At 37.2% G+C, this 12889-nt stretch overlaps 1 protein-coding gene across 1 annotated transcript in view; it reads right to left on the reverse strand.

The window, feature by feature from the left end:
• DDX1 (DEAD-box helicase 1) overlaps nt 1-12889 on the reverse strand; it is a 29290-nt gene that overhangs the window by 5362 nt on the left and 11039 nt on the right. The window contains exons 11-19 of the mRNA XM_039887817.1: nt 11735-11811; nt 11496-11610; nt 10628-10766; nt 7789-7849; nt 7162-7260; nt 6553-6642; nt 5595-5783; nt 4893-4944; nt 2450-2596 (exon numbers count right to left, since the gene is read on the reverse strand). Coding sequence (XP_039743751.1) covers nt 2450-2596; nt 4893-4944; nt 5595-5783; nt 6553-6642; nt 7162-7260; nt 7789-7849; nt 10628-10766; nt 11496-11610; nt 11735-11811 — 969 coding nt within the window. The remainder of the gene's footprint in view (nt 1-2449; nt 2597-4892; nt 4945-5594; nt 5784-6552; nt 6643-7161; nt 7261-7788; nt 7850-10627; nt 10767-11495; nt 11611-11734; nt 11812-12889) is intronic.

Below are 12889 nucleotides of genomic sequence, written 5' to 3' on the forward strand. Positions count from 1 at the left end.
TAATGATGAACGTGGAAACTAATCACACAGGAGAAAGAACAGCTGACCAGAGGCTGCACAGGCACACAGAGCTGAGGTCTTACTGAATGCTGAACGTGACTGATTCAGGAACGTGTCAGACACACTCCCACCCCTGGCTGAGGTGCCTGGGGACAGTGGAGGAATTCTTTCTCCTCCTCTCTTAAATCCTGGAATTGGCTATATATTGTATTATTCTGGTTTTAGTAATGGTTGGGGGAACTTGTTTTCTTGGCACAGGAAATCGGAATATTTAAGGAAGGAAGGTAGAAGGAACTAAAGAATATTACTGCCTGCTCCATAGTATTCCTAACCACACAATCAAGTCCTCCACTAAAGACAAACCTCGACAGGAGGAAATAGTTTTTATAAAACAGCTGAAACCACCAAGCCAGTCTGTTTGCCAGGACGTGGGGGGAATGCTACCAACTGCTCACTGTGATGAACGATGTAGCGTGTTCTGTATGTGACCATTAGTTCGAACTTTCAAATTGTGCAAACTTTCCATATCTTTTCTGAGTTTTCTATCTCCTTGATGTACATCAATGTGAAGAGAGACGCGCCAGTCTTCCCCATATGAAAGAGGAATTTGTTACCTTGTACATCTGTCTCTTTTTACTTTATATATTTTTTCAACTTCTATTTCAAACATATAGTAAAACTGAAAGAATTCTATGGCTATATGTTTACCACCTAAATTCTAACATTTACTACACCGGCTTTACTGCCTGTCTATCCCTCTAACCTTCTATTAAATCATTTTTAGATTTTTAATGCATTTCAGTATAAATTGCAGGTAACAGTACACATTTCAGCATGCATATATCATTAGCTAGAATACAGGATTTGTTTAGGTTTTATTTTCCTTTTAAGGTTACACACAAGGAAAGGTACAAATCTTAAGTGTACATTTGCTGAGTTTTGACAAATGCATGTACCTATGTAGCCCAAGGCCCTATCGAGATACAGGACACTACCCCACAAAGTAGCTTCACGCCCTTTCCCAGACAATCCCTACGCCCAATCTCCTGGGGATGAACACTGTTGTGTTTTTTTCCCTATCATAGATTAGTTTGACTCTTCCAGAACCTCAGACAAATGGAACCACACACTGTATACTCCCATGTAAGAGCTCTTCCAGTCATCATCATGTTTGAGATTCATCTAGTCACTGCGTCTATCAGTAGTCTGTTCCTTTTCATTGCTAAGTAGTATGCCAGAGTATAGACATTTCACATGTTGTCTAGCCGTTTTCCCACTGATGGCCACTTAGTGTGTTTTCTTCAGCTTTGGGCCACTATAAATGAAGATGCTATGACCACTCCTGTACACATCTTTTGTCAATATATGTTTTCCTTATCTTAGGTAAACAGGAGTTGAATTGCTAGGCCATAAGATAGCAATGTTTTAATTTTATAAAAATACTGTTAAGACCTTTTACCAAACTCGCTGTACTATTTCACATTCTGTATCAACAATGTACAAGTGCTCCAGCTGCATCTAATCCTCACCGAAATTTGATGTACTTTTAATCTTGCCATTTCAATGAGTGTACAGTGGTATATAACATTGTGTTTTATTTACATTTCTCTTCCCTCATAGTGATTATGTTGAGCATTTTTTCCATGTTGACTTATATATTTGACGTGTATTATAAGAAGCATAAAATTAGAATCATTATCTCATTTTAGATTGAGTACTTTATTACATAGCGACTATTTCTACCAATATTTTTGTCTTAAAGTCTATTACATCTCATATTAATACAGGTAGATTTAGACTATAGCTAATAATTTTGTTTATTATTTTAGCTGATATATATATTTTTTATTCCTTTCCCTTTCAACCTTTGCATGTCCTTATGTTTTAGGTATATTTCTTATAAATAGTATATAGCTAGATTTTATACGGTCTAACAATCTGTGCCTTATAACAGACTTCAAGCCATTGACAAGTATGATAGTGTTTACTCATATACTCAGATTTTTCCATCAGCCATCTTACTCTGTAATTTTTAACCATTCTGCTTTTTCTCATTTTTTTCCTCTTCCTTTCTTATTTAGCCTTTTTTAGGTTAAGGTTTTTTCCTCATATACTAATGTAGAAGATACGCATTCTGTTATTTAATGACTACACTTGAAATTTTAACATTAATGTTAATCTATAATTTTACCCTTCTTCCAAATGACATAGGGCCTTAAAATGCTGTGATTCATGTTCTGTAATGAAACTATATCTCTGTGGAAAACGATCTCATTGTTTTTCCCAGGCCTTATCATACAGAAAAGTACTGGATAAGCACAGATACTTACAACGCAACATCACTGCTTTAAATTCTGTGCATGCATTCTAGACTGCATCAACGTGAGATTAATAACCTATTAAATGAGGAAATAATAAACAGAATTTATTTCAACTGAGGAAACATTACCTCCTCCTTGCTGCATAAAATACTGCTCCAAGTTGTCACAGTCGATTTTGGTTCTACAGAAAATAATTGCTTGATCCATCTTGTGCTCCTTGATGGCCCGGACAGCATACTCCCCCTTCAGGATTTTAATAGCTTCAGACCACATCTCTTGAACACCACCACCACAGCAGCAACAAAAAACAGAATTTCAGCATGAAATTGTCATGAACACACATAACTCACCTAGAAAACTGCTCAAATACAAGTATTATCAACAAGAATAAGAGATAATAAGAATGAAATGGTGAGCTAATCCATTTGCTCATTTATTTTTGTTTCTGTTAATGTTTCTGATGCCAGCTTGTAAGGTACCAAAACACCTATAACCAAACCTCTTATGACAAAAAAGGACACACACAAATATGCCCCCACAAAACTTTGTTCTTACCTCCCATGAAGAATTAATACTATTCTCTAAATGCACAAGAAATGTTACTCAGTTCTTTTAATCCCATTAAAATATAAGCAATGTACTTTCTAAATCAGTCTAAGCACCAGAAAGTTCATACTTCCCGCTACAGAATAAAAAACACATCAACCTAGTGAGTAATTTCTTAGTCACCATCTTTCAAATCTCTATTTTTCAGTGTGAAGCCAAATTTTCATTCTGTAACCCAAAATATTTCTAAAGTCTCTCTGTCATCTCTAATTGTAGTATACATTCAGCAAAAGTTTTACAAGGAAACTACGTGAAGCAGTAAAAACTTCAATGTTATGAAATGCATTCTCAAACAGAAGCCTTACTGTGAACCAGCAGCGTCTTTGCTCCTGTCCGACATTAAGGCTGGCTGAGCACACACCTTATAAAGTTGGAGCTGCACATAAAACTGAGTTTGAAGGAACTCTCTTTAACCAAGATTTCAGGTAAGTCACGTTTTAGATACTTGTCAAAAACCTACCAAGGAATCTAACCATGAACCAAATGCATCCTAAGCCTTGCCAACAATCCACTTAAGCTATCGATATCAGACATGCAGCTCACTGGGTTTAAGATCCGTTCCCGGCTCTCTAAGCACTGTCCTTCTATCGCTATGTATCTTCACATATTTTTGAAACATGTACCTCAAACAAATTGTCTCAGCTCTGCACAGGAACATCTTCACTGAATCGAGGTTCAATGTTAGGCTTATAAAAATTGATAAATATTTAATGATATGAAGTTTTACTTTGGGAAGATGAGAAAGTTCTGGAGATGGGTGGGAATCTACTTGATGCCACTGAACTATACACTTGAAAGTGGTTAAACCCAACTTGATCTGAAGTGGGGAAGACAGAGGGTAGAGGCGCACGCAGATCAAAGGTGATGCTGAGAAAATGAAGGATTAACCTTGTCCACAAGGTTCTGGGAGATAGCCTCCAAGCCCCTGAAATGTCTTGCCTGTCTTTGTTACCCTGGTCCGTGGCCCATACTACATAGTCCGTGCTAACAATGAGATTTATGCAGCATCACAGCAACCTCTGGAGGAACTGGACACCAACCATCTCCGTGACTCTTTATAGAAGCCCTCCTTCCACTCTGACCTTGCTGCTCATGATAACTTCATCTACCTGGCTTCTGATGACTATGTTCCATCACCTGGCCTCTATGTAAGGGCGGTGGGGCCATCTCAACATCCCACTGCAATCAGTGAGCCCAGCTCTGAAACAGCATCTCCTACTATCAATCTGGTCTACAGAGGAGAGCCTATTATTACCCATCACTACCAAACTTATAAGTGATCCTGGTACCCCTTTCACCAGAACCTTACTCCTTTGGTAAATGGTGTCTCCTCTGGGCGTTCCCATGGAATTAACTGCCGGGTGGGTTTCCCGGGCTTACACAGTACAGCCACTCTTGCATGCCCACTTCTTTGAACTTTTTAATCCCTTGTTCCACTGCTTTGAATCTAACTTGAGATAAGTTAGATCGGAAAAAATCAAAAGGTTAAAATGATAAATTTTATGTTATGGATATTGATTTAAAAAGAATCAATAAACTATTTCTAGATTGTTTCTGAATCTTTCACAAAGTTGTAGCTAAAGACTTTTTCCTCTGTTGTCCAATTCTGATATGAAGAACCTACATGAAATTTCTCCCGGAATTCAGGGCCAATATAAAATCTGATGCCACAGAAAGTTGCTGGTTTCCTATGATCAGTGAGAATTTTATAATCTAAAATATATGTGATTTAGATGCCAAGAGACTAACATCTTAAATTCAGTAATTACTATTTCTCTAGGTTGACTGGTATCATCAGCTTTTCCCTCATTTCTTTATTATTTTTGTTGCTTTTATTTTCAGAGTTCCTGTTCTAATTTTGTAGGTCACCTCAAATTCTTCATGAGAGTAAACGAGACATAAATTTAGTAATACAAACCAATCTGTTTCAAAATCTTTCCAAACATTTTGTTGATTTTACCTTACCTGGACTGTTAGCGCCAGGCCTTGTGTTATCTTTGGCGTGTACTTCATCAGTCTACCAAAAGGAAAAGACAAAGAAGGGTGGAGAATGGTTTAGTAACGACACAGACAGGTGTCATTTTTTTTTTTTTTTTTTTAAGAGAGAGCTGTATTTACCGTCAGACTGCATTTCAGACATGTCTTTATAATCTACATGCAAAAACTGTTCTTCAGATTCAAAAAAATTTTATTAACTTCAGGTCCAAAGCTGATCCATTTTAAATGTTGCAAAAGTGGTTTTTAAAATACTGTGTATTCACAGTAAAATACCCTTATTATGTAAAGGAAAAACAACAGTGGGGAAAATGACAAGATAGACACATGAAATTAATTTTCAGAAAAAGAAGGTACATCAAGAAGACACTAAACTACTTTTAAAAATGGAAATCATTGTGTCTGAAATTAAATCTATATGTACAGGTAATCCTATTTATTTATAAAAAATTTTATCAAGGGAGATGATCACAAAAGCAACTTTAGAGAGAGAAAATAAAAGGTGAGGACATCCCTTACTCTGTGCCTTAAAGGCCTAACTTTCCAGTTCATGTGTTGGGCTTCTCTTTTCTTAGGTATATCTGCTTGCTTTAAGCATCATTAGGAACCCAAGGCTACGCTAGTTTATAAATGCTTCATGATATGCAAATGTTAATGTTATCAAGTACTTACTCTAATGTGGTTTTTTCCAAGCCTTTCCCAGAGCCTGTCAGTTTTCGGATTCACGGGGACAACCACATGGTGTACCGTGTCTGGAACGGAATCTTCTCCTTTCAAATCAACCCACGTGGGAAAATGCATTATCTTCTCAGACAGTTTCTTGACATCGAAAGAATGCAAAGTAGCAGAGCAAACAATCACCTAAGAACAGAAAAATGAACATTTAGATAAACTTTTATTTCACAGTGATAACAATTCTACCAATGAACGCTGATGTGGCGCACAAAGTACTCTAAGCCTGGACTTAAAGACAAGTTCAGTTCCTGATTCTAGCAGTGACGAGTGGCGTGACTTTAGGCAGGTTAAGCTGAGCTCCAGTGCCCTCACTGACAGAAATCGTGCCATCTACTCCTCAAGGTGCTCCAAAAACCAAGTATGGTGAAAAGGCTTTGAAGATCTAACAATATAAGCTTTAGATTTATCTAAAACCTATAAACTTATCTAAACTGTATCTATCCCTTTCTCTTAAAATCCTCTACCTATAGACTTCTTCCGAAGGTTGAGAAAAAGTAAGAGTAATATTTCAAGAAATAATTACTAAAGAAACAACTATTTTTCAACAGCTCAAGTTTTTTCTTTCAAACAGAAAACAGTATCCATAATCTGGAATATAAATTAAACGCTCTGTAGGAAAAAAAAAACTTAAGAATTTTTCACTTAGTCTTCTGTAACACCTAAGTAACTTCCTCAAATTTCCTTATTCATTTCTAAAAGTAGCTTTGAAGACTGTTTATTTTGTGTGTGCAAAGGAAACAGTACCCACACTATTTAATCAAGTAATGAAGAAAACGTTTTCTAGAGTAGTTAATCAGAAAATAATGAAACAAGATGTAAATGTAAGACAAAAAATTCAGCGCTAGTATATAATGATTATGTACATGTATCTTAAGATGCGTTAGTCATTTTATACCTGAAGCCTTTTTCCATCGGAGGTAATCTGAGGAATCTGATTGTGAATCCTATTTATAAAATCAGAGTAACCTTGAGAAAGAAGCCCATCCTGTATGAGAAGCAAAGTATAAGTTTTTAATCAGTTTCTAAATCTTTTTCTAAAATAAATGTAAAATCAAAGAAATGCAAACTAATTCATACACATACATATCCCTATATTTCCTAAATTATTTTCTACTGGATATTTAAAGACAAGTTAGAAATTCAACTTTAAATCGCAGGTGACTAAAATATGAAAAAGCTGATAAGCAACAATCCAAAACGATACTCTAGTATTATATAATGAATACAAGTATAAACAGCTATCCCATGTCCTTGAGCATGATTTTAACATGGAAAACAAAAATAAAAACCAGTACTGAAAAACTACTGCAGCCCATCTTGAAAATAATTAGGAAATATGTCTCAAGAGCCTCAAACACATTAATATCTTTTCATACAGTTCACATTTAGCAACTATGACAAAGAAATAATTTGTAATATGTAAGAAAAAATTATGTACAAACAAAAATAGGTTCTTGGAGAGAAACACAAAAGTACATATCTAGTAACAAGAGTTCCAACATACAGCTTCATCCAGGACCAGGAATCTAACTTGAGATAAGTTCAGCTTCCCCGTCGACACCAAGTCATCCAGTCTTCCCGGAGTGCCCACGACTATGTCCACCTGAAAAATATCAAAAGCGCCTGGTGAAAACTGAAGAACTATTATAATCACCTTTACGTACCAGCCAACAATAAGTCTACACATAATAAAACCATGCATATTGAAATAGTCACAATCAACTAAATCTGTTAAAAAGGAGTAGTAGATAAACCTACATTATCAAAGTTGTATTTGGTTTGAGAAAAATATGAAGAATTTGGCAACTGAGTCTGACATCCTTACTGTTACATATAGTCTAATATATAAAATATGTTATTTTTCAAGCGAAAATCAGATGAATTTCTAGGAGCTTTGAAATTCATGTAAGCTAGACTTTTCCTTAAGGGGTCTGGAAGACACTGCTGTTCTGTATACTTTTGGGAAAAGAAAAGGAATACTTGCAAGATGTCTTTGAACAAATATGTACTTTTTTGACCTTGTTTTAATTTTGGCCTCCTTTGATTTTTCTTGAAACTGTTTGCAATAAAACTATCCTGCCAAAACGACCATCCATAATGCTACTTTTTAAAAATTAATAGTATGACTTACCCCATTATCTAAAACAGAGAGCTGGTCCCGTGCTGCAACACCTCCAATTATCAGAAGCTCCCTGAAATACAGAAATAACAATGTAGAAAAATGTTAAAGCGTGCTTTAGTGTTTGATTTGTATCCATTCCTTTTAGGTAGAAATAAAGCTGAGTAACTGAGAAAGAATCCACAAAAAAAGTCTGGATTGGGAGGGAAACAAAGCGCTTCATTTCCAGTAGCCACACAAAATGCTAACGCAAGGTAAAGGAGCTGAGAAGGAGAAAGCTTGGAACACAGAGAACATTAGCCCTGTCTACATATCCTTCCATAGTAAAATAATTCCAAGCGCTCCAAAATCCTGTTTCAATCTACCTTTTCAGACAATGTAGTATAAAATATCTCTGAAATAACATATAAATATCAGTTTTTAAAAGTTGCCTCTGGGTAGGATAACTAAAATCTGGGGGTTGGGGTGAAAGGTGACGGACTTTTCACAGAACAGAATATCCTTTTGTGTTGTTTGAATTTTTCTCATTCCAAATACTTCAAAAAAAAATGTTTAGATTAGAAGAAATTGCCTCATGTCAAGACAATTCACTGGGGAGAAAGAATCGTCTTTTCAACAAGTGGTGTGAGAACAAATACCTATGGACACGTAAAAGAAAGAAGTTAAACCTCTGCACACAAAAATTAACTCAAACTGAATCACAGACCTAAATATAAGACCTAAAACTATAAAAATCTTAGTTGAAAACATAGGGGTAAATTTTCATGACCTGGGGTTAGGCAAAGTCTCCTTATATACAACACCAAAAACAAAAGCAACAAATGCAAACAAGATAAACTGGAGTTCAAGAGAAACTTGTATTTCAAGTGACATGATTAAGAAAGGAAAAAGTCAGCCCACAGAAGAAAATGTTTGCAAATGCATATATAAAGAAGTCTTAAAACTCAACAATAAAAAGACAAATAACCCCATTGAAAAACAGGCAAGGACTCTGAACAGATGTTACAAAAGGCCAATAAGCACATGAAAAGATATTCGACATCATCAGCTATAGGGAAATGCCAATCAAAATCACAACAAGATATCACTTCACACCCATTAGGATGGCTATTGTCAAACAGACAAATAGTAAATAAGTGTTGGTGAGGATATAGAGAAATAAACTCTCATAGATTACTCATAGGAATGTCAAATGGTGTTGTCATATTGGGAAACAGTTTGGCAGTTTCTGAAAATGTTAAACATAAAGCTATGATATCATCCAGCAATTCCGCTCCTAGGTACATATCTATATTACCACATTGATGAACCTTGAAAACATTATGCTAAGTCAGAGACCAATCACAAAAGAGAATACTGAATCCAATTCCATTTACATAAAATATCCCAAATAGGCGAATCTACAGACAGAAAATAAATCAGTGGTTCCACTGTAGGGTGGAAGACAATCAAAGAGCAGCCCCTGCCTTAGGGAGCATAAAGCCGAGTGGGGATGACTAAAGCTATGCGTATTTAAAACAAGGAGCAGTGACACATGACAGTGTGTAAGGCTTAAGCCGTGGCATGCACAGGAAGTGGTATCCAGGCAGGAAAAGGCCTGGGCTGGGAGAGCTGGGTTAGCTTCACAGAAAGACCAGGACTCGAGCTGCGTTTTCAGAGATGGAAAGGCTCATTTGTACTGAATACCCAAATGAGTAACCCCCGATTTTGCCGTCTTGAACAAATAAACTGATTTTATTATTCATGTTCCCTTCCAGCCTTTGCCTATAGGCATGCTAATCTTTATGCCCAACTATAGCATGACAACCAATTCATATTGGCATTTTACATTCTTCTCAAAACATGCACTGATGAAGTTTTGAGTCCCTTACACCAGACGCTCTGGTAACGTCCCCCTATAGTGACTTTCCCTATCGTATCCTCAAGTCGTTTTGTTTCTCTCCCTTCCACACTATCCCCACACTCCCGTACTTAACCCTATGAAAGCAAAGACTAATTCTCATTGTTACAGCCCCGATCTCTAGCCTATGACTTCACATATAGTAGGTATTCAGATAGTTATGGGATGAGTGACATGCGTCAATCCTCAAAACAAATTTAGGAAGTGTTTTACCTAAGTTTTATTATACCATTTATCGCTCAATAAGTTTTACTTGTAAGAAAGATCGGTAGTAAAAAGACGGGCCTGCATGATGCCAATAACTCAGTTTCTGAAATTAAATAGTGGAGATGACTGCGCAGTGCTGTGGCTTTACTAAACACCACTGAATCATACACTTTAAATGATAAATTTTACAGTGTGTGAATTATGTTTCAATTAAAAGAAAAATTAACCAAAATTAAGTGGCAAATTAGTGGACAGAGAGGTTTACTTATACGATATGTTCCACCTCAAATTAAAAAGAATTGCCACTGAGCAAGAAGTTCTATAAAACACCTGACTATGGTGTCCCTCTGACAGTAGGAAGAGTCCTCTAACTAGACTGACCAATCTGAGAAGAGGTCACCACTGTGAGACAAATTTACCAACATGCTGGAAACAGAATGATACATTTTCTATGCAAATGAAGTGAGGAATCTAACACTGAATGAAATGCTCCCTTTAAAAAGTTAATTTTTACTGATACTTTTTTGCGAACCATGACTTTACGTAAAGACGAAAAAATCTCAACTTACTCTTAAATTCAGACATCACTTAAACAGTTTTACACAGAAACTAACTGCTACTTTATATCAAAGTTAAATAAATTCACACACTGAATTTCTATCTCATTTTTTTCTACCTTACTTTTCTCCCAAAATACCTCAAACCTAAAGACAACAGACATTTGAGTACAAAAGGAAGCTTTACCTTAATTTAGGATTCTCAATGTATTTCTTAAACTGCTTGACATTATTCAAAGTTTGTTCTGCTAACTCTCGGGAGGGTTCAACGATGAGAGCTTTGGGCGCATTGGGGAGAAACTTGGTCTGTGCCACCTGTGCATTACCTTAAGAGAATAAAAAAGATTAGAGCACATTCAAGTCGCACTTCAAAGTACTTTTATTTGTAAATGAAACATGAGCACAAGTATTCCAATAACGAATTTTTAAATAACAACTGTCAAAAAGTATAGGATACAGTCAAACAACACAAAATAGAGCTGAGGTTCCTAAAATCAACTAAGGTTTCTTTAGATCTACTTGTAAGAACTACAACTGATTTATAAGTTTTGTGATAAAGTAAACTAAGTTTTGAAATGTACTTACTTCGAATAACCGAAATAGATGAGACAGTGCAATGGGTCAGAGTCGGAATGCTTGGGTTTGAATTTGGCTCTACCATTACCTGCTCTGTGACCTTGGGCAGGTAACTTCTGGTCGCTACCCCGCAGGTTCTGTCTGTAAAAAGGGAGGACTACTACCTCGCAGGGTTGTTGTGACATCTGAAAGATCCCTGTACGGCACCGATCACAGTGCTGTGGCACTTACTGAGCACACGCATTATAAATACAAAGTAACATCAGCATCATCACTGGGATCCCCAAAATGCCGAAACCTAATACTTAAGAGTTTGTGAATTAGGTTTGGAAACTGAATTTCACTGACGTGTTAAATAAAGACATGACTAACCCAGCAAGGGGAGTACATATGTCAGTAACTCGTGAAGAGAAGCCTTAGTGAATGGAGTTTTCACCAACGCCCTGCCCTTGAAGTCCCTGCCCTTTCGGGTACAATACCTGTGTGCTGTGACTTGACAACATAACTATCCGGTGCCTTGGATAGAGCAACAAAGCCATCTTTGGGTGGAAACTTAAATTCTTCTTCACCGAAGTTAAATTTTAATTCAGCATTCTAGCATCAAATAAAGGAGAAAATGGAAATTCTTAATCTAATAGCAAACTAGCCAATACAAAGTAATACAGATCAAAGCAGTTTATAATCACAGCAAAATTTTCCTAACTACATTCTTAATTACCTTCAAAACGCAGGCAGGAAAGAGGGCTTGGTTCTTTATGTGTGATGGTATTTCAAAAGCCAGACCCAGGTCTTTTCCTTTAAAAAAAAAACAGAATGAGAGAAATTTAAACTACCAGGAAAAACTCTCCATGTGTTCACAGCATCAATCTACCCATCAACCTACCTGCGTTCGTGCTTTTCCTCATGGGTCACCATGCACACACACTGTGCTGCCTAATGCCAGCCTCTTCACGTTTTACTTCATCTTGAAATTGTCCCCTCTTCCCCTCTACATTTTTAATTATTATCTTCCTACCAATTGCATCCACTAGACACTTCAACCACACATTCCATGGCATACAAACATACTGTAACAGATGCCATACTAAAACACAAATAAAGCTCCTAGGATCCACATCTTCCTCTATTTACCTTCTATTTTTTTTCCTTTAGTAAAACTTCCCGATCTCCATTTTCACTGTGTTCACTTCATTTCATCTCACTCTCTACTGAATAGGCTCCATCCAGACAGCTCCCTGTCAAGCTCGGTAACGACCTCCACTTGCCAGATCCTGTGGTTAATTCTCATTCCTCATCTTGCAGACCAGACTCACCAGCAGCACTGGACACGTGACTGCTCCCTCCTTCTCCCACCACTTCCTTCGCCTGGACTGCAGGACCTCGATCTCTCTGGCTGTCCTCCCCCTGGCTTTCCCCTTCTGCTGGACTCGCCTCAGTTTACTGACTTCTAACCACGAGACGAGCCCAGGCCTCAGATCCTCCTATTCGTGATCTACGCTCATCCCCTCGGTGATCTCATCCAGCCCTGTGGCTTTAATCATCATCTACAGGCCAATGACCCCCAAAGATACATCTCTCATCCTGATCTCCCCTAACTCCTGACTTACACACTTAACTACATACGTAGATGTCTAATAAGTATCTCAGACTTAACATGCCCCAAACAGAACTCTTAGCGTCCACCTGGCTCCCTCCTACTGCCACCACCCACCCACCTGCCTGTCTATTTTCAACACAGAAGCCATAATACTATTAAACGAAAGACAGGTGATGCAAATTCTCTACTCAGTGCTAGCTTCCAATCTTACTCAAAATGAAAAATCTGTATCTTGGCCTATAAGGCCCTATAGGCTGGGCCTCACTGATCTCGCAT

The sequence above is a fragment of the Pteropus medius genome, unplaced genomic scaffold (assembly GCF_902729225.1).
Source record: "Pteropus medius unplaced genomic scaffold, Ma_sr-lr_union100, whole genome shotgun sequence".
Lineage (NCBI taxonomy): Eukaryota > Metazoa > Chordata > Mammalia > Chiroptera > Pteropodidae > Pteropus > Pteropus medius.